The sequence below is a fragment of the Seriola aureovittata genome, chromosome 22 (assembly GCF_021018895.1).
Source record: "Seriola aureovittata isolate HTS-2021-v1 ecotype China chromosome 22, ASM2101889v1, whole genome shotgun sequence".
In the NCBI taxonomy this organism is placed as follows: domain Eukaryota; kingdom Metazoa; phylum Chordata; class Actinopteri; order Carangiformes; family Carangidae; genus Seriola; species Seriola aureovittata.
In genome coordinates, this window is record NC_079385.1 from 10286629 (window position 1) to 10308554 (window position 21926).

Consider the following 21926-nt stretch of genomic DNA (forward strand, 5'->3'; position numbering starts at 1 on the left):
GACTGCAGACATGCGGCAGCAGTTTAGACTACAGACGCGTAAAACATCGGGGAATCCCTCGCTTTGTTTGCGTGCTGACGCAGGAGAGCTCCAAAGACCACAATCCCAAGCGAACAGACTGAGGGAACCAGGGGTTCCCAAACCGTTTCATATCAAGGATAACTAAGTGGGTCTCCATTATCTTCTGCCGATGGGATTTTCCCGCAGAGAAACCTCAATTGCAGCAATTTAGCTAATGCAAAATTTGGGATTCTGATTAGACATCAATTGGTTTAGAAGTGCTCATTCCAGTTTTGATAATCGTTTTCTAATTGTTAGGAATGTATCAAGAAAAAATAACAACTTTGTTTTATATTAAATTTCAATTGACTTCAAATTTTTGGCTGAAAATAATACAACCTTATGCTCATGACATTTCTTATAGACATTTTATAGACAAAATGATTCAAATATAAAAATTGAATATTGAAATCGACTGACCTTTAACTACTCTATTGCCATTCATTTCATTGAACTAGAAATAGTCAATAACCTCGTTTTAGTCCTCAGCATTCTCTATCTGATTTTGCATTAACACTGAAATAACTAAGTAATTTAGTTTATCATTAAGAAAGAAGGCTTTATTCAATCATATAAAAAAAGTTTCACACACAATCATCAGTCAACCCAAGAACAATTACACAGTATTTTTAGAAACATAAAGATGTCTCAGCTCTATATAGAAGAGGGAAAAAATGGAAGCATGTTCTAACACCCCCACTGTGACACAAAACACCTTACAAAGCTAAATCCATTATTATTATTATAATTATTATTATTATTAGTCACTGAGCTCCTCCTCGTCACTGAAGTATGTGCTCTTTTTGATCCTTGGTTTTTTAGAATCTGAGGATGTTGAAGCATGTGCATCAGCCTCTTGAGACAAAACTGCCTGCTTCCTCTTTTTCTCCTCCTCTTCCTCAATACGGGCTTGCTGGAAGGACATGAGAAAGGAAGAACAATTCAGTAAATTTTAGTAGACAGAATTTCCAACTCCAATAGCTTCGGTCTCAGTTATTTATATTACCTCCTTGCTCTCCTATGTTTGTTTTTTTTTTTTTAGGTAGTATGTTTTATTTCAGTAGAGATGTTACAAGTGTTGTTTAGGTCACAAGGACACTCAAAAGGATACATATGTTCCCTAGTATTATTCAATGAATTATATGCAAAACCTTAAAGAAGTCACTGTAGACATGTGATTTTAACTGTTTTCTACAGTGTATATATGTACACTTACCTGAAAAGCTATAGCTTGGCTCAGACTATCTAAGGCTGGGTCCTCTCCCTCTTCTTCACTTTCTTCTTCTTCCTCTTCACTACAAGGGAAAAGATGTAGAAATTACAAAAACAACAGTCTATTATACAATATCTCACCATATTGGTTTTTGAACACTTACACATGCTCAGGTTGTTGAGCCTTTTTCTTCTTTTTCTTCTCTTTCTTCTTCGGAGGTTCCCTCTCTCCCAGCACATTTTTGGGGCATGCGTAGCTCAGATGACCTGTATCCTGTGATTTTCATTAAAAAATAACACAAATAAAATTAAAATCAGACATCAAACAACTCAGACAATGGAATAATTCTCTACACATCCCATCTTATTTTTCAATTCAGAGAGGACAGAAAACAAATTATACTTGCAACTGTGATTCAATCAAATTTGATCTCACGGGACAAACAAAATCGTCACTAACCCCACATTCATAACATTTAGACTTGTCTGTGTAGTTCCGCCTTCTAATAAACTCAGTTGCTCGTCCATTGTCTACTGCAATGCTTGCCTTCACCGTTCTGCCAAACACCTGGGATACAAATGCATTTGTAACTCCGACAAGTGAATATCCTTAACCACAACATGTGAAAACTACTGGTGTTGATGTGAAATAAACTCACCTGTTTGTTGTTTATTGCTCTTGCACAGTTATGTGCTGATTCTCTATCCAGGAAGAGAACAAATGCCACCCCTTTGCTCTGGCGAGTCTCTTTGTCCTTTACAATTGTAACCCTGAAAATGGTTTTAATAACTATCAATGCTTATTTTAAAACGGCAGAGAGAAATATTCAGAGCCTTTAACTGATTGTTGTGAGTTATGTGCTCCGGCTACTGTTCAGTGTTTATACATTGCTGTAAAAATATGAATAATAAAAAATAAATTACGACAGTCATACTTACTTTACAACTTTTCCATATTTGGTGAATAGCTGAAATGAGACGAAGTGATCTGTTTTAATCTTATTTGTGTTCTTGTTAAACAGAGGCATTGTTAACATTGTTTCATAATAAAAAAATTACCTTGTGCAGGTCATTGTTGGTCAGAGAGAAAGGCAGGTTAGACACATACACAGTGCTTTTGCTTGGTGCCAACCCCCCGCTCATACTGGACGCATACAACACTGCAAGACAAAAAAAGACAGTCAAATGATCATAAAACATTCAAACAGCCAGCTACTCAGCTAGCCTTTATACGTCCACCATTAATTAAATGTAGCATTAAACGTTTTAACTTTACTTCAACCAGCTGAGTACCAATTTTATACAAATTATATTAATCAAACGACTCACCAATGCAGCCTCCAACATTAGAATAATGTCTAAATTTGTATAAAATAGCAGTATTTTTTGTTTTTGTATGTAGCTAGCTAGTGCCTAACAGACAAAAACAAACGTCATATCTGTACGTCGCAATTTGATGACGTACTTGTATTCCTCGTCCAATAAAAAAAAAGCCGTTGACCAACCTGGAGAGGCTAGGCTAACTAACCATCAGAGGGAGGTGAGATTGTTTTTGCTATTTTGCGTGCAATAAATTACCCTTTAGGTTAGGTTATTTAACTTGCATTTATCTACCGGGACCCATAATTCGTCTTAATCATTTATTTGTGATTTTTATGTCGCAGTAACGTAAAGCTAACTTGCACCCCCAGATGAAATCAAACGTGCGGATGTTTGCAACATATATGGAGGCTAGCTAATTAGCAATGCTAGCTTCCCATTCTACATGGAACAACTGTAGTTAACAGTAAATTCAGTAACACAGAGAATGTTGTGATGATTTTTGTAACTTGTTGGTTTGGTGCTGTCCTGTTGTATGAGGGTGTCGTTGGTCAAATAGACATTTATAGTCTGCAGAAAGTAACCTCATCCGTCTCAGTTGCAGGATCACATCTCATAGTCAAACACTGGTCCCTATCTTATCTCATGTCACGCTTTATTGTACTTATGGCAAAATAGAGATGTTTTCCACCTAAATTAATTTATGAAGACTCCCAAAATATAGGCATGATAATGTATTCCAAATGTATAGTGTTAACACCTTCTTCTTTTAAAAAAAAAAAAATCGTTTTACAGATTGTGGTGAAGATCTTATATACTACACAGAAGTCCTTAAGTCAAAAAGTAAGTTCTTAACCAACTCCTCTTTACAGTGAAACAGTTTAACATTGGTTTTGGGTTAGGGTCAGACAGACAAACAAAATGCTTCTTATGCAAAAGTACATCTGAAACAAAACATGATAATTTATCAGAGAATCTTTCAAGTGGCACATAAACGGATTCAGACAACATTATATTGTAAAGAATATTTAAGCATAGGTGTTTTTTCTGTTGCCCAAACCAAATTCATCAAATTAAATATTACCTTCAATACTATGTTTGTGCATTTTTAATAATGCTATGTTTTACTGGAACACTGCTGCTCAAGGAAGCTGGCTGAACAACAACACCCTTGCTTGGTGAAATGTTTTTGCCTTTTGCAGTGACATACAGGAGAGACAGGAGCATACGAGAGGTGTATGATGAACGCTTTTTAACAGAGAGACCGGTGAGTGTGAACCATGTAGCTTCAGGGTCTATTTTCCTTTCTTTATACCGCTTTTGAACTTGTCCTATCACATTCAAAAGTGTGCACATATAAGCACAAGTAAGAATACTGGTTGTCTTCCAAGCAGCCAGTAAAGATCATTGAGGGAAGGAGGGCTAAAATATGCTAAACCAAAATATTTTTTTCAGTGGTGTTTGTTGTTGTCACGGTCATTTAGTGAACAGTATAGAAAAATAATAACACAGCTTGTCTAAACTGAGAACAATCTCTTCAGAGATTTTTTTTCTTTTTTTTTTACCTCAGCTAAAGAAGTCTTAGCCAACAGGTTGCCATAAGCTGCAACAAAGTTTAACAAAATAAAGTTCATGCAACAACAATTTTTAAAAACCATTGTTAAACGGTATATGTCAAATCCATGAAATGTACTCATCCTCGTAGGGTCCGTACCCACGAGCAGGAGGAGCGGTTGAAAGGAGGGGCCCCTTTGGCAGGCCAGAGGATGACTATGGCCGGGGCGTGTACGATTACGAAGGAGGTCCCCGCTTTTTCCCAAATGGCGGCGCCCCCCGAAGTTACCATGAAGATCAGAGAGGCTACCACGGAGACGGTCTTCATTTCCCTACTGAACGCAGAGCAGTACCACCTTCAAGGAGGGTGAGAGCTATATGTCACACATTACTGCATAGCTTATTTTATTGTATGCATAAAAACTAATTAGATAAAGGGTATAGGATAAAAAGATGTAAAGACGAGATAAAACAAGAAGTGGCTAAGGCTGCTTCTACAGATACAATTTCATCATTTAACAAACTAAATCAGAAAGAAATTAAAACACATGTTCAGCTGCAGAATAGAATGTTCAATAACTGCATATGGGAGCTAAAAAGTGACTTTTTAAAGACATCAGAAATTTCTATCCATCTTCATTCTAGTCCAAATGCAAATTATTTCAAGTTACTTGAAACTTGCATAATTAATGCAAACACACAATGTGCCCCAAACTCAATTATTGGCACACTTTTTGATGAATATCCACACCTTTGCTTAATTTTCAGTGTTCACATGACCTGGATTGAAAAATGAATTATGGTTTTACTGCATAAAAGGGGGGTGATTGTATCCAGTGGCCAAGATAAGAAAGCATCAGAAATGCTATTATCAAAAATCATAATTCCGAAGGCTACAAGGCAATCGCCAAAGATCTTTTAAATCCCCTTTCAATAGTTTGTAAAACATTTACTCATTACTTGTTTAATCCATATTGACTTACAAGTGAGGGGTGCCACTAAAGCTTCAGTGCAGTAGGACACCTTGGAGTAAGCACTAAGTACTCAATCTGTTCAGTAAGATGACGTGATAGGAGATCATGTAAAGAAGGGCATGGTAAGTGAAAGTTAGACATGTTACAGTGTTTGAGGTGTTAGGAGAATAGGTGCTCTCAGAAGAGATGAGTCATCAAAAGATTCTCAAAGAGAGAGGGACGCCCCTACTCTTTTATTAAGAAGTTTCACAGTCATAAAGCTGTTGAGATTCTTCCAGGATGTGGTGCTTAATGGAAACTCAATGAAAGGATCTACAAAGCTAGGTGCACATTGTGCAAAAGCTTCAAGCTGCCATGGTGCAATGTTGAGTGTTGGTTTCATCCTGTATCATATGCTGCACACTAAACAAAGTAGGAGAAAACCAAAGAGGACACCCCTTTTTAAAGAAAGGCACAAAAAAAGACTAATGTTTGCAAAAACATTCATAGATGAGCCATAGTCTTTCAGGGATAATGTTCTATGGACAGATGAAACCAAAGTAGAGGGCTTTGATAATGCAGTGCATCAGTCTGTTTATAAGCAACAAAATGAAGCCCGTAAGGAAAAGACTAACACACCTTTTCTGCCTCTGGTACTGGAGGCAGTGAATGTAACAAACAAATGAAATCAGAAGATTGACAAGGCATTTTAGAGCAGAGTGTGTCACCCAATGTAAGAAAAGATGGTCTGTTTTTAAACCTGAGCAAATGCCATTGAAAACTTTTGGACAACTAAAATCTGCCACTGCAAAAGGGACTAATATTAGCGAAGGGTGCCAATAACTAACTATTATGCATTTCCCCTTTTTTTAAATTTTATTTTGACCAGTACTGAAACTATCACTATACATTCATGGTGATGGTAGTTGCAGATAATGTGATATTGTTAGTTAAACATGCACACACATAACTGGCCAGCTGAGGGTGCTAGAGTTAAAGGATCAACTTGAAATATGTTAAACGTTTTTTCTTTAACACAGTGTGAGCTACATTGTAGCTATTAACTGTGTCAGGTCATTTAGACTTGTTTTTTTTTTTTTTTTTTAACTCTATTTGGCTTCTGTTGTTGTGTGGTACCTTTAATTATTGTATTTTTCAGTCAATTTTGCCCTCATGAATCCAAGAGATACAATTACATAAACTGTAGGGGATGTATTTCAGATGGATGGAAGTTAAACACACATTTTAAAAAAAAAAAAAGTGATATTGGTTGTTGTTTCAAACAGACTATTTATAGCTAAATTCCAGAACATCTTAACTTTAGGACACAACCAAATAATGCAGAAAAAAACGGTGTTGAGGATCACTCTCACTTTTTGTTTTTACATTTTCTCAACTGTGTGTCACAGGAGGACTATCCTTACAGAGTACCCAGAGAGGACCCTCACGCAGGACGACCTCTGGAGTTTGGGTAAACTTCTCCTCCTCTAGGGCTCGCCACAGAACCACCTTGTGTTTAATTCAGGATCTCTGCAGGCCTCCGTCTTCAGTATCCCTATTTTAAAAATGTGTTTACATAGCAGCAATCATAAATCATGGTCTGCTCTGACCCATATTGGCCTGTCTCACCTTATTCATATTTCTTTCAGCTTCAAGTCTTGCCTGGCTCCACACTGTTTGACAACTGTTCAGACCAGCAGTGTTAGCTGAACACTGTAGAAATTTAGGCTACATATTTTAGTCATCAGGTTTACAGTAAAAGTGTTATAGTTTCTTCATGGGCGAAGCAACAGTGAACTGAAGTGACCACAGATGAAATTAAAAAGCGCAATCATTATTATGCTAAGTCATTATATATGATCTGTATATTAGTGAGCATCTGTGTGCTGGAGTATTATAAAACAGTCTTCCTTCTTTGCTATTGACAACATTGAGCAGGGTTTTCAGGTCGCACTGTGCTGTTTGATGGTGCCAAAATAAAATATGAGTTCATATTACCCGATTGATTGATGACATTTGACTTTGCAGTTAGCTGGAAAAATCAAAGAGGTGAGATAAGGTGACACAACTCATCATGACACTGAATACTCACCACTCTCTGACTAATTTTGAGTGTCAAGGGGGATTGAAAGGGATTAAGGCTGTTCACCTTGCTAACACTGAACTACAAAGACCAATAAGCTTTGTGTTACAACACCTACCTTTAGGCGGGGCCCATTTTAAAAGCAGTTTTATACAGTGGCAAAATTGAGAGTAGTGCATGGGGAGTCTCAAGTGATATAGGGAATAGTGAAAGCTCTATGAAAGCAGTTAAAAATGATTTTGCACATATGTAATGTAATGTAAACCTGGTTACCACACAACTGGCATTATCACATAAAACTGAACCATCGGTACACAAAATGAAAATGACAGTATATATCATTTAACGTTTCTCATGCATATTTTGACCCTCGGATGGTTGAAGTGCAACCTTTTTATTATATCTGCTCTCATTCATTATCGTGAATGACATTTAGTAAAAAAAAGATCCTCTTTATCTTAGTCAGACTGGTTGCGTCTGTTCAGCCTGGATAAATGTTTCATGTCAAGCTAAACCCTGACAGATAAAAGAGATGGAAGCACCTTTGTCTGCATATTTAAACATCATCTGGCTACAGGATGAGTTCCACCTCTAATGTGGAAATATATTGTATTAAGTCGTAACCATATTAGGTTTTTTTTAGCTGAGACATTTTTTACATATTGAGAAAGATGCACAAGCCAAAACTGTAAAAGCATGCAACCAGTTTTCTAGAGGACTGTGTGTACACTCGAATGATGATGTGTAAATGTCTATGAACAAAAGGACCCGATGGCGTGTGTTTTCATGTTGTACTATATTTGCTTGTGTATTTATTTATAGCTGAACCACATGTGTGTTTTTATCCCCTTAGCGCCCGAGCACCACCTCCTCATAGCGTACGAAACCAGGGCATCTACCCAGCGCCCAGGTCCCTCCCAGAGAGCGGGGAAGACACGCTAGTGCAGGCCATCCTCAACCTGGACAGAGGGTACGAGTGAATACACACTTAATCACTGCTTAGGGCTTCCATGTGCCATCATTGTCTAAGTGCATGCAGCTTATTTATTGCAGCCAATGTGTGTAATTAGTGAAAATGATAAGTACAGTCTTTGGAGAGAATGAAAATCTGCCTGTGTTTGGGACTCATTAGTTACATTGTTTAAGCCCATATACTGGAATAAACAGTATGTCAATGATGCAAATCAACTGCGTCTGGTTAAATAAGATGGACTGCTCTCTCTTGATTGTTGCTCTTATTTTCTTCTGTCCTCTTGCACTCATCTTTTAACAGTGATTATGGCTGTTTGTAACTGTAGCTGTGACATACTATAGGTTTTTAAAGCAGCTGTCATTGATGTATGAAGTATGCATTCTGTGCAGTGACCTTAAAAGAAGCTAGAGAGCAGCATTGTGCTTTGTCGGCACAGGAAAAGGAAAGAGACTGATTTTCAGCTGACATTCTCTGAAACTGAACAATACCAGTCGGTTTAGAACTGGAGATATGTTTTTGTCAAATGATTATAAAGAGGTAATTTGTCATTAGCTGCAACGCTTTGAGTTAAACACTTGAGAAACATTCGCTGTGCTTTTCCAGGGAGGACAGAGACCACTACAGGAGAAAGGCAGCCCCGTTCCCTCCCCTCAGAGAACGTTCTCCCGTGCGCCGTGAGGTGGCCCGCTCCCCCCACAGTCGCTCCGGTTCCAGCGTCAGCAGCAGAGGCTACTCGCCAGACAGAGCCAAGAGCCTGCCATTTCCCTCACAACAAGGCAAGAGTATGTAGAATTCATAGTTTCCCCTCCCCTGATGGAGTGTGGAGAGCTTTTTCAGTTTCAGGACAACCACCCACAAAAGCGTCTATTCATTGTTTAGGAACAGAGCTCTTTTGTGTATGTTCCACATCTGTCTTAATACTTCACTGTCCATCCATAACTGATAATCTGGCCGACTGGCTTTTCAGGTGTGGACGCCCCGGAGGGTCACGTGGGTGTTTCTGAGCACGTTTGGGGAGGACTCTTTCCTCAACAGAGCGGACATGACACTCTGGGTCTGTACATGGCGCCATGTGAACGAGCTTGGACCTGGGTGATAAGCTCATCTATTGTTCCTCACACGTGTCTTTCCATCCTTGTCGTGTCCTACACCTCAGAGATGTCTGCCACTGAGCCTTGAGAGGAAGGCAAGGATAGAGGACAGACAATAAATTAAAGGCCTGTTGATACTTAAAATGATTAACTCAATTCTTGTTAACCCTATAGAATATAATATATATATATATATATATATAAGCTTTATCATCATCTATAAAATGCAATTTAAAAACAGAATATCTTTTTGACATTGAAATTCTTTCACCCAGGTCTGAAGCAAGTTGCATCATGACTTTTGTTTAAGTTTGACTTTGCTGGTTTTTTATTTATTTTTTTATTTTTTTTACATAAACCATTTCTGCTCCCTGTTGTGGAGGTACATTAGCACTTTCCATGGTTCCTACACTGATCTGTTAATGTATGACATTTAAATTCTTTTGGTCTGGAGCAACATGTGACGATTTACAGTAAATGTTCTTGTACAGACCAAATGAGCAACATAAACTTGTGTTGCCCTGTATTATTCTCAGTTGATATGTGATTCAGTGTGTATCACACTGAATTAAAACAATTTCATTTATCCACTTAGTCTCCTCTGAAAATGAAGGATGATGTTTAGGAACTGTGGATTTTACCGTCCATGTCAAAGCTATATGACAAATAGCATTTAGACAAATTGCTAACTAGCAATTTTAATCCATGTCAGATCTATATTATATACATTTTTATTAATATTGCTGACACTGGGCATGCACTGTATGGGTCCCCAAAACTACTTTCCTACCAAGCTAACAGTACATTGGACAGTAAAATATCTAAGTGCTAAAGTATTTCTTTGTTCACTGCATGTTTGCAGGCTCTGCAGCTGTAAACCTTCCGACGTCCCTGTTTCTGCAAGTAGTTTCATTTAGATGGGCTACCATCTTTAGCGCTCTGCCATTTTCTCCTTTTTTAAGTTTCCATTTGTTTGGTGCATTTTACTTGTGAACCGAGGTAAGTGGACAACGGGACATCATCATGCTAGTGTGGCCAAATTACAAATGGTTGCTGAATGGTTTTAAAAAGTTTGAAATGCATGACTGCAACCTCTTGAAAGTAGAGCATAACGCCCGTACTTTTAGTGGAGCATCAGGGCAGTTAGCGTGCTTGCTAGTTTGCTGTAGCACAGTGATTATGTACACAGCCAGTGACCTTACGGTTTGGTCTTCCTGCAGGGTATGAAGAGACTTATACTCAGAGCAAGATTGCTGGTAAGTATAGTTCAGTATAGTAGTTGTCTTTCAGGCTAGAGAAGTTGCATCACATGCAGTGTGGCAGTGGTTTAAAACATTTTACATCTTGCTGAGGAAATTTAAACACTGCTCCTATATCATATCATATCATACCATACCATACCTGGTATAGTCTCTGTACCGTGTCTGTCATTGAACGCTTTCCAATTGAAATAAATGAAAACAAAATGATATGACATGCAGAGGATTTGTTTCTGAAATATACAAAGGTTACAATCGTTAAACTTAAACCTATCCCCAGTCTGCGTAACCCGAGAGAGACAGAGAGCGTTTCTAATGCGTCCAGCAGCCAGCCTTCCTCCCCGCTCTGTCTGCCACTTTGTCAGGCCTCATAAAGATGCCACCAGGTCGTGTGTGGATGAAGAGGTAAAGCGTATAGGGTGTCTGATGGATGTTCCTGAAGCCGACATTTCCACTCTGGGGTGTTTTTTGTTTCATTGCTATGTGCTTTAGAATTCATATTTGTTGGTAGGACTTCACTATAAAAAATGTCGGGTTTCAGTCGGTGGAAAGTGAGTGACCGAAGAGGAGGTGGCGTCCACAGTGAGTGGGTTACAGTGAATCCACCCGCTGGAGTTCGGAGCACGATAGCAAACCATCTGTGTCTTGATTGTTTCAGATGTTGTAGCACATGTACCTGGATCCTGAAACCAAACCTCGACACCTTTTTACAGAACCCTGACTACTAAAAGTCCTGACATACTCACCCACTTACTCACCAGACAAACTAATCATCCACTTTTTCCCATTGAATTCCTGCTTCCTGCTGTTACAATCCTTCTCTGGTATCTTTTTCTCTACGTGAGTGTGTCCCTCACTTAAGTTTCACCTTGTCAAACTTTTTTTTCCTCATTTCTCCAGACAAAATTCCTGGCTTGTCAAGAGAAGGCTCTCCACACAGTGCAACGTCAAACAAGGTGAGCTCAAGCAAATGAGATCATTATCTTTTAAGTCAGATTGCAGATTTGGTGTTTTTGTGCTTAAATTTTATATCAAGTTGACTTGAACAAGCAAGAACACGTCTTCTCTTGCTTTCTTTTTTTTTTTTTTTTCATGCATTTGAGCCTGAAAATTATAAATGCAGCAATTCACTCTCCTATTTTTATTGTATACCGCCTTTGTCACTGTACAGCAGGATGCATCTGGAACTTCTTAAATTCCATCCTTCTAATAAGCGTTTAGTCCCATTGAAGTGTGTTAATGGGTTTTAAAGTGGCACTCACGCAGAGCATGAAAGCCATCAGGCCCGCGCTCTGTTTACCTGTGGTGTAAGCAGACCTCAATCACAAGAACTTGTAATGGTGTAGGGAAAAGGGGGCTCGAGTGTCAACGAAAGTATGGGTCGTTCCTCTTGTTTTAAAAAGAAAATACTTTTACTGTTTTGAGTGAGAGCCGAATGTAGATATCTCCTGCCTGTTTTGAAAATAATAGCTTGTTTTGCCGATAACTACTCAGGGGAGTGTAAATAGAATCAGATGTGATTAGGCGCAGTGCGTCTGGCTGTGGCCACCCAGAAAGTGAAGAGGCTAACTCAGTAGCCCGAGTCATAACTTTATCACAGGATCTGAGCTTCAAATCCAGGAGAAGTCCCCGTGGAACACACTGGGATTTGTTTAGACCATTTTACAATGAACAAAAGTTTCCTTTTTCTGTGGAGTATGACTGAATAGGTTTGGTAGCTGTGATTTGTCTTGGGAAAGGTCTCGATGTATGCAACAACAGCCAGCATGCCTTACGCCACATTCACATCATACAGGATGGATGGCAGAGAGGGGAAAGACTCCATTGTCAATGACATGTGAGCGTTCACATCATCTGACAATTTAAAGTTGTATAATTACAAAGTTGAGTGTGTCAGGGTTTACAGCACTGGGCATTGACAAACTTGCAATAGACCCATTAAATTTGGGCTTAATTACACTGAATGATGGACCGGCATGAGACGTTCACGGTCAGTGAAACTAGAGCGCTATAGCAAGTGATAGCTAATCCCAGCTGGTGAGATTGCCATGGCTACTTTTAGTCCTAAACTACTAATAGGCACTTTAATCAACTAAAGTTTAAAAAGCATAAAATGAAGGTGCAGTTTAACAGCTAGTCTGAACTTTTAAACCTTTTTTTCTTAACTGCACTGCTTTCGTACTTGTGGCTCTAAATGCTTCAAATGAAAGAGGACGCAGGACAACCATCTAACATTCTCCTGATGAAGTCACTTTGATGAAAAAGCCTATAAAACTATCTTTAACTGTTGCTTTAATGCCCCTGAAGTCTCATTATTTATCTCATTAGCAGCCCTTAGATCTTTATAAGAACATGCTGGAGGTCATTTGAATGTTGCCATTCTTTGTTTTTAATGGATCATTCTTTTAATTGGCGTACTGGGCTCTTGGATCTCTTTGTAAACCCATGCACATGCTTTATATATCAGAAATTACAAGATGCAACATAGAAACAAGGTCCTTTCCTCTCCTAATGTGCATTTTTTTGTAAGAACCACCCACCGCCACCCTGTCAACCGCTGTGATGAAAGTTTTTTACCAAGCACTCCACCCTTCCACACACATACATACACACTGCTGCTTCTGCCGCCGTGTTTGATCTAGCCTGTGGTGGTGCATTGTTGTTCTCTGTTCTTGGGGGCACAAACCCATAACCTTGGCCAAGATGAAAGGCCTGTGCTGTGCCCCCAGTAAAGGGCGCACTAATGGCCCCGGCCACTGCCTGCTGCGGGGATTCAACAAATACACACGCAGGCTTTCTGGAGCCACCCCCAGACAGAATAGACTAAAGGAGTGGACCTAAAGAGCAGCTCCGACTCTGGCTGTGAGTCAGGGTGGTCTGGTGGGTGGAGAGCATGTCCTGGAACTGGAAAAGGTCACCAGAAGGTTTCATCCCAATAGAAAGCAACAAATTCCTGTCGGTTAACGTGTGATAACATTTTACCAACCAGGACTTTCCTTCTAGTGCCACCAGTATCTATTAGAAGACCTGACTTAAAATTTAGCAGAGACATTCATAGTTCCAAGACAATAAATCCAAATGGATTAGATAATCTCCTCCACTTTTTTCATGTAGCCATGGTTTTGAGCATCAGTGCAGGGAATGACCCTCAAACTCGAATCTTTCCCTGAACGTGTTTGGCAAATTATCATCGGGAATAATAAGAATATTGTTTCAATTATTACGTTTTTTACAATGAGTAAGAGTATGAGTTAAGAAAATGTAAAAAATAAAAAAACCACCAAACCCATGAATGTAAAGGTTACTTCATGGCTCAGCAAACCCAAGCAGGCAGCAGCAGTATGTAAGACTAATTCAGTTCAGTTTTACATTGAGAATAAATGACCCATACCTTCCTACTGATGATATATTGTTTTTGTCTAGTATACCGTGTGTCTGCCAAGCTTTGTATTCAAACTAAAACATCCCTTCCAGGTTGCGCTGTGCCTGGCCAGCTGAAGTGAAAGACACAGACAGGGGTATTTTTCCACAGAGGCTGAAGACTGACAAACGCGATTTTTACTTACATGCGCGAGTGTACACGCTGGACTTCTCCCAAGTATAGCTTCAGGGAGGGAGTTGGAAGGAAGAATAATTGGCTGATGCTTTATTAGTCGTGCTTCTTTATTTTAGACCACACTCGGCTTCGCGATGTACCATCTCCTGTAATTTCTCTCCTCAGTCATCTTAGAGATGTAATATGATTAAGTCTGTGGCCTGTTTCCCTGAATGTATGAGTGGACTGAAGTCATGGCTGGGCAGTTCTGCTCCCTGGCCTTCAAATAGTAATAGTATCAGGAAATGAGCAAAAGAAATTGAGCGGTGATCCAAGTTGGCCTCATTTCTCCCCTTCGCTCTTTCTTTTGGCTTTCACAGTGATACTTATGGGTACTAGAGTTTCCAGTCTACCCATTAGATAGCTCATCACGGCCTGTCATGGCTCATCACGGCCTGTCTGGTCAGACCTCCTATTCTCCTTAAGATATAAAAACAGCTGAAATGTCAGTTTCTACGATTTACATAGAAAAATGAGCTTGAAGTTAAACCAGGTTCTTGTCGTAATCTTAAGTAACAGTGCACAATAATGAAGGTCATGTCATATGATGTACAGTTATATCTTAGTCCTATCTCCTATCTCAGAGCTGTAATCTCTATAAATCCCTAATTCTTTAAGTAGTTTATAGATGCAACTACAAATCCAGAGCAGCCAATGTCCATAGAGCGTACTCCGGCTTTCCAGCTATGTTGCTACTTCAGTATATCTCGGCTTTATCCTTAGATACGCCTCATCAACCACGTCTTTCCTGTAAAGTTAAAGAATCAGTATGTCAGGTCGTAGCATTTCATTCACTATCTGTGATTGGACCGTAAGTCGCTGACCTTCATTCTTTGGCATTTCCCGTTCTCTGCCCTGTGTCATTTCTGTCATCTTGGTGTATTGATTTTGTTTAGTAAATGGTTCCGATTTGGCTTCAATCAGCAACATGAACGGAAGGAGTCAATTCCCTCTGTAGGATGGCTTGACTGATTATGTTATCAAAAGATTTTGTAGGTTTATCTTGAAAACAGATTTTTTTTTTTTCTCTTAACATTTGCCCTAATTAATTTTTTTCACTTCACAGCATATTTTTGATGCTGTCCAATTTAAAAACACCCGCTTTTGATAGTGCTCCTCAGAATGATAGCTAACTCTTTCCTCCTTCCTTTTTCAGGAGGACAACCATCCGCCAGAAGTAGAAAAAGAGGAACCACCTGTAGCTCCTGTCGTGGAGGAGAGCCAAAAGCCTACAGAGAACTTTCAAGAGCGGCGAGCCCTGGCCATCGCAGCTAAAGCCCAGGAGATAGAGAAGGTACTTTTCCATCACTTGGACATGTTAAACTTATGTTTTACTGACACCCTCTAGTAGCTAAGATTCTATATTGGTATTCATGTAGCATAAAGAAAAAAAAAAAAAAAATCCAAATCCATATAGTGTGTCAGCCGCTCTCGGTTTTCCCTTTTGGAAAAGTCGCTGCGTTTACAATCCTCTCTTTTCAAGTTGGTAATTTGTAAGACTTCTCTATAAATGTCAACATCACAGTGTATGCGTGGGACACAGTGTACCTCTGGCACATGTTGCTGTACATATGGTGGCCTTGGGTTTTCTGACTCACACATGGCTTATTTTACTGGATAGGCATTACTGGAACAGTTACCTATTATATCCCTAACAAGGCAGGAAATTAACTTTTCTGTCCACCAGTCGCACTGGTGGGTACATCCTAAAATTTGCCATTACCAGCCAGATATTAGCTTTAGCACAGTATTTCAGTGATGGGTAATTAGTAGCTGCTTGCCAAAATCACCAGCATTTTCCTGGTGGCTCTTGTTAGTCTCTCATCCTGACTCCCCTGACTGCAACAACTGCTCATTATACTTAACAAACGCACACACACACACTTAGACCCGCATGCAGGGATTTGGAAACATATATATATATATATATATATATATATATATAATATATATATATATATATAAGCTAATATATGAACATATAAACGAAAGCAGAAACACAAGCGCAGGGATATAGGTTTGTGCATACACTAAATTGGGAGGTCGACCATTTAACAGAGCTAAAACCACCCGAGGCTTGAGGCTCCAGCTCTGCTCAGTTATCTAATGAAGGCCATTCCTTCACCAGTGCGCGCTACCGCTGCTTTACTGGGACCATTAAACCTGAGCCAGCTCTGTCCCGGAGCAAACACTGCGCTCTCACATTGAGCCGCGCCACAGAGCCTACAGGCTGTTATAACACTGATGCTGACGCTGCAGCTTCTGGCCTGTTTTATGGCCTGTCTATTTCTCCTCCATCTGTGTCTCCTCTTGTTCTATTTATAATACAAACTATACAACATTTAAGCTCTGTGGTGTGAGCTTTATTTCATTTTCAGGTATTATGAAAAGTTTAAATGTTGTCATTTCCAACGACGTTGTCTTCCAGCTCATATCCTCCTGTTATAATCTTCAAGTCTGGAAAGAGTATCACAGTTTAAAATGATAAACGAGCAGGAACAGCATATTCCATTTTCACATGGATATGAAGTTTCGTGTTTTCTTTCCAAGATTTCTCAATCTTAGATAACCATCCATTTCCCCTGACAAGTGTTTTTTCCTCCTCCTCTTCCCCTTTCTCTGGTTTGGTTTAGTTTGGTTTGGTTTGGTTTTGTGAGATTCAGGAAACTCACGTCAAGACTGCTTGTGACTTGGCAGTCCTCACCCTGTCTGTCATGAAAGGCTGGATTGTTCAGTCATGTGTGTTGAGTGAGATATTCAGCCAAAAGAAGATCAGAAAAATCTAATTTTGCCCGACGTCTGCTTATTCTTTTCACAGTTCTAGAGGGGAAAAATATCTTGTTTGTTGTTAAACATTAAACCCCTATAGACCTTTTGTGAACACCCATCAAAAGCTGAGAGACTTGCCTTCTCATCATGGTTGGTCACCTGCCAAAGTGGCTCACAAAACAGAGCCTGGAAATTTTACAAGCACTTGTCTGGTGGCTGGTATTAATCCCCCCCATCATGCCCAGAACACACAGCTAATCACTCCGAAGTCCGACTTTCTTTTTTTCAGCCAGCAGCATCACTTTCACACGTGCTCTGCAGAATCACAGCAGCGTCTTTCTGTTGCAGTGGGCACTCGTGTTCAGCCGCTTGTCAAGTGTCGGCCAGATGTTTTGGCTCCCTGCACCCAATCTGCTCTAGCCATCTCCTCCACACACACACGGGCACACACGGGTACACATGGGCACAAATGTGCTCCAGTCCAGTAGCTCCTCAATAATCCCACCAACTGTCTCTAAAAAAATTTCACAGATCACAAGCTGAGCTGAGGTTTCCATCGTCGACCAGACATCGTGCCGGGCCACGTTATACCGGTGCCTGGGGGTGGGTGTGTGTGTGTGTGTGTGTGTGTGTGTGTGTGTGTGTGTGTGTGTGTGTGTGTGTGTGTGTGTGTGTGTGTGTTTGTGTGTTTGTGTAGCTAAGCGAAGTTGGTCTGCTGAAATTCAACCTGAACCCCTTCTCATTGTCAGAGTTGACTTTGGCTGCAGTACAGACTAACTGCTTATAGTGAGTGACAGGGCATGAGAAGCAATAAAGGGTATTATGTTTTACTCCTCGTAGCCCAGGCTGTGATACAAAGGGAGTTTTATTTCATTTGTTGAGGAATATGAATATATTTGGCTGCAAGACAGACAAGTGAGACAGTTCCAGCCTCACTGTAGGTTTCCTTAATGTACAACGATGACAGAACCTGGACTCCTTCATTCTTCCGTTTCTCTCATTTCTGAAGCCAGGCCGGCACACACACTCCCTCCTAACCTTCCTGTATAAAGTAATACTTCTCAGCCACTATCAGCGTGCAGTTTTAACAGCCTTTAGAAAATCAAGTTTAAAGAAGAATACATTTTTAGAAACGGGACAGTTCACGGGCGAACCACCCACTCACCCACCCAACCACCCAACCACCCAAGAGTCAAGAACCGGTCCTTTCCTTCCTCATTGGATAACAAGGGAGGGATTTCAGGAAGTGCATTTGAATACAGGATGTACATTTTAAGCACATTGTTATCTAGGAACAACTTTCCCTGTATTCATAGAAGTTGTTGTCAGCGCACTTGATTGGATACTTCCTCAGCTGATAAATGAATTCACTGTCAGCTGTTGAATAAGATAATATTTAATGTATAATAATACATGAAAAGAAGATTTAAAAAAAGGACACTGCTTCATTACTCCACTCAGCGCAGTGAAGAGACTGGCAGCCATAAGTACATGATGTGTTCGTACTGCTTGGCTGGTCTGACGCTGTTGTGTAACATCATCCACTTGATCATTTACTGTACACGGGGAATGTATAGGAGCGCCCAGAGGAGATGCCGTCAGCATTGTTTCCTGAAATTGTTACGTTCCTAAACAAAAACACTTGTCACGGAATTCTGTTGGTGTTTGCTGTAAGTCAAGAAGAAGACAATTAAGAACCCTTATTATGGTTAAAAAAGCTGGTCTCAGTCCTTCACCGGGACTCCTCTTCAGTAAATTCTCATGTTTGGCAATATTATGAGAAAATGTTTTTTTTTGTTTAATGCAGATTTTGGAAAGCTGCCATCTGTTGTTGAAGTACATTAACTCTGTTTGACAGCAGATCTTTATTTGAGATCTCTCCTCTGCTTTGACCATGCTTTCTGCTCTAGGAACATTGTGACGAGCTATAAATAAGCCAGCGAGTTAGAACGCCCTGCAGCGCCGGAGCCACTGTTGGTATCCGGTGAATGACTGAAACTCACCCTTGTCCGGCCTAATTTTATATATACACACACACACACACACACACACACACACACACACACACACACACACACACACACACGCAAGCAAGCGCACGGGCTCATGCATAAACACACCCATCCGCGCACAGCCCTTGTCATTGGAAGTGCCCTTGTGTGTCCGCCTGCGGCATCTAGACGTGATGCTCGGCGTCATAAGCAGCGGTGTTGGTCGTTCAACCCACTTCCACTGAGTCAGGGAAGAGTTGAATAAAAGCTGGAAGTTGTGTGACAGTGTGAGGTAAAGAGAGTCTGACAACAGATTAAAAAAAAAAAAAAAAAAAAAAAAGTGTCAAGAAATAGTGGAGGGACAGACGGAGAAAAAAATGGAGTGGCATCAAAAACAGTTGTGACTGTCCCTGAAATTTATCAGTGTGGACTCTGGCATTTCTATAGAGAATCGGAGCCTCACGCTGTCCATTTAGAAAAGGTCCTCAGCTGTCATGCATTTGTAGTTATTTATATGTGGAGCATTTTATGCCTTTATTCAATAGTGGGAAAATAACAGGAAACGAGGGTGAGAGATGAAACAACAGTTCCCGGCTGGGTTACAACTGATGTTGCAGTTCATGGTTGAAGTCTTAACCCATAAGCCACAGGTGCACTGTAAAGATGTCTATTTTCACAGTTGTGTAAATTTCATAGCCTCTGGGATCTTTTTAGGATCATACAATTTCCATATTTTTTTTTTTTCCCCCCTATCCGACCATTTTCTGCCACTTATCTGGGTTCCGGCAGCAGGCGAGGCAAGTTAGTCCAGATGTCCCTCTCCTCAGCATCGTTTTCCAGCTCCTCCTGGGAGATCCCGCGACCAGATGAGAGATAATCTCTCCAGTGTGTCATGGGTCTACCCAGAAAATTTTTTTTTTTTTTTTTTTCCCGTGGTCAGTTGACAAAATATTTAGTGGCAGCAATTTTCATCGATCATTCACAGAAAACAAACTATTCACATTTGAGAGGCTGGAACCATGGAATTTATGGCTTTCTGTTATTAAATAATTGCATATCTTTGTATTCAGGACTAATGCCTGGCATTTTTTTTAAGACCAAAAGATTAATGAAGAAAATAATTGGCAGATTAACTGATAATGAAAACAATCATTACCTGCAGTCCTACTTTTCTGAATTGCTTTGTCATCGCTCAGAGGTATCTTATATTCCTGATAATCCCCCATGAAGTGCTGCTTTACGATTACTTTACTACTACTGTTACTTCATTTTTAAAGCCCTGAGGGGAACAAGCATTTAACGGGGATTTAGGCACAGGATCTGTTTCAGTTTCTTGTGTACGGACGTCTATCCACAGCATGTCTGGAGCATTACCAGATGATTTTGACTTTCCCCCTCGGAAATGTCATTGTCAGCTCACGTGTGGGATCATGAGTTTAAAACGAACCTGTTTTCAGTATTTTGCAAATCGAACCACTTTGTGAGGAAGCAGCGAGCTCCCTTCATTGTTTTATGAGACATTTGAGGCTCGGTGTGAAATAGCAGCTTCCTAACAAGACTCCAGCACCTCTTCCTCATTGTCCCTCTAACACCTATTAAATGCCTCTGAGCCTCTATTAAAGTGGGGGTTTTATTGCATCTTGGGCTACCCTGTCCTATATAAAGAGCGCTCATTAAACTTGTGTTTATCTTTTGACACTACATGATGTGGGTTAACACTAGAGTGATCAGCTCAGGCTCAGTGACACTGGAGTATTTACACCTAGGCGACAGGTAGAACAGGAAGGAAGTAACTTTTCATCTCCTAATTGAGACCTTTTCTCTCATAGCTCATAACCCTCTGCCTTTCTAAACTTTGTAAACCTAAATCTACATACAGTTGGGTGTAAATGTGTCTCTGGGAAAGTTTTCACACTGTTTGTGTGCATAAAGCAGAAATGCTTGTTCTTTTTTTTATTTAAACTTATTTTCCTGTCTATGCCCAGGTGTACCGTCAGGACTGCGAGACGTTTGGCATGGTTGTGAAGATGCTGGTGGCCAAAGACCCCAACCTGGAGAAGCAGCTGCAGGTTCCTCTCAGGGAGAACCTGGGGGAGATCCGCGAGCGTTGCCTGGAGGACCTGAAACACTTCATCAGCGAGCTGGACGAGGCGATCCGGCAGCCATAACCCCTCCGTCTGTGACTCAACCGCTCCATCTACGTCCCTGAGGGGTGGGGGTGGGGTGGGGGGGCAGGGGAGGGTCATAAACTTTCAAAGACGGTAGTGAATCACAGCTCATCTTACTGACACATTGGCCTCATCTGCTTCATTAGATTGTGAGTCTGATCATGGGAGGAATGACTGCTGAACGTGATGAATATCTTGGATACATTGTGGATTGCCGGAATGAAGCTACTCTACAGCACATCAACCTGAAGAACAACTTGGCATGGAGAGAGGGATGCCGTGTTGCACATGTGTATGTGGGGATGAACAGTGTTAGTTTTGAAAAAAGAATTTTTACTTTCGAGTTACGTGTTGAAAGTTGTTAATTATAAAAATATTGACAGTTGTTCTTCTGTAAAATGTTGGCAAAAATACATTTTGTCTATTTAAAAAGCTACTACTCTCACATCACATTGAAAATGGGTTTCATTGTTTGTTTAACATTTTTGATAAAAAAAAAAAAAAAAAAGTTGACAGTTGGCATGAAAGAAATACCGTGTGAGACGGTTTGTTTTGTAGTATTTTCATGTAAATTTGTATTTTGTAGCAGTCAGATATGACTTGGTGCTGCTAAATTTATAACAGTTCAATATTGTATAAATTTGTACTGTCTAGAAATGCCATTTCGGTTTTCATTGTGTTATCATATTTTGCTTTTCAAACTTTATAACCCTCATAAAAAGCTGCACAAAGCTTGGTTATTTTGATTAAATGGAGACAAAGCTTTGCACAAACTGAAATGTCTCTGAAGGTTGTAGTAAACATGATTTCTGTTAACGTGAAAGTTATTGTGATCAATTAACACAAGTTGCATATTTTAAAATATTGGCATCACAGACCTAAGTTACTGGCGTTGCAT

The 21926-nt window shown here is 40.0% G+C and overlaps 2 protein-coding genes across 7 annotated transcripts; one reads left to right on the top strand and one right to left on the bottom strand.

The window, feature by feature from the left end:
• Positions 1-489: 489 nt before the first annotated feature.
• zcrb1 (zinc finger CCHC-type and RNA binding motif 1) lies at positions 490-2725 on the bottom strand. Its single transcript, XM_056367310.1, has 8 exons — positions 2602-2725; positions 2332-2432; positions 2212-2240; positions 1932-2043; positions 1733-1840; positions 1437-1546; positions 1277-1355; positions 490-973 (listed from the first exon to the last, which is right to left on the bottom strand). The coding sequence occupies exons 2-8, from the start codon at positions 2413-2415 to the stop codon at positions 821-823; spliced, it is 675 nt and encodes a 224-aa protein (XP_056223285.1). The 5' UTR covers positions 2416-2432; positions 2602-2725; the 3' UTR covers positions 490-820.
• A 17-nt stretch (positions 2726-2742) lies between these two features.
• Positions 2743-21690, top strand: pphln1 (periphilin 1). 6 transcript variants are annotated; one of them, XM_056367303.1, is made up of 12 exons: positions 2743-2812; positions 3388-3435; positions 3795-3859; positions 4298-4513; positions 6509-6570; positions 8036-8152; positions 8759-8937; positions 9123-9209; positions 10467-10502; positions 11406-11461; positions 15257-15394; positions 20846-21690. In XM_056367303.1, coding segments are annotated over exons 2-12 (1140 nt in total). In that variant the 5' UTR covers positions 2743-2812; positions 3388-3434; the 3' UTR covers positions 21029-21690. The 6 variants fall into 6 exon arrangements, with proteins under 6 accessions (XP_056223278.1, XP_056223280.1, XP_056223281.1 ...); XM_056367305.1 differs by having other exon boundaries at positions 8759-8931; XM_056367306.1 differs by lacking the exon at positions 10467-10502.
• The last annotated feature ends 236 nt before the right edge of the window (positions 21691-21926 follow it).

Coding starts and splice junctions, on each gene's coding strand:
- zcrb1 (XM_056367310.1), bottom strand. CDS start 2,415: ATGAGCGGGGGGTTGGCACCAAGCAAAAGCACTGTGTATGTGTCTAAC. Junction 2,241..2,331: donor CCAACAATGACCTGCACAAG/GTAATTTTTTTA, acceptor GTCTCATTTCAG/CTATTCACCAAATATGGAAA. Junction 1,356..1,436: donor GCTCAACAACCTGAGCATGT/GTAAGTGTTCAA, acceptor TTTCCCTTGTAG/TGAAGAGGAAGAAGAAGAAA.
- pphln1 (XM_056367303.1), top strand. Junction 4,514..6,508: donor CAGTACCACCTTCAAGGAGG/GTGAGAGCTATA, acceptor TGTGTGTCACAG/GAGGACTATCCTTACAGAGT. Junction 8,938..9,122: donor TCCCTCACAACAAGGCAAGA/GTATGTAGAATT, acceptor CTGGCTTTTCAG/GTGTGGACGCCCCGGAGGGT.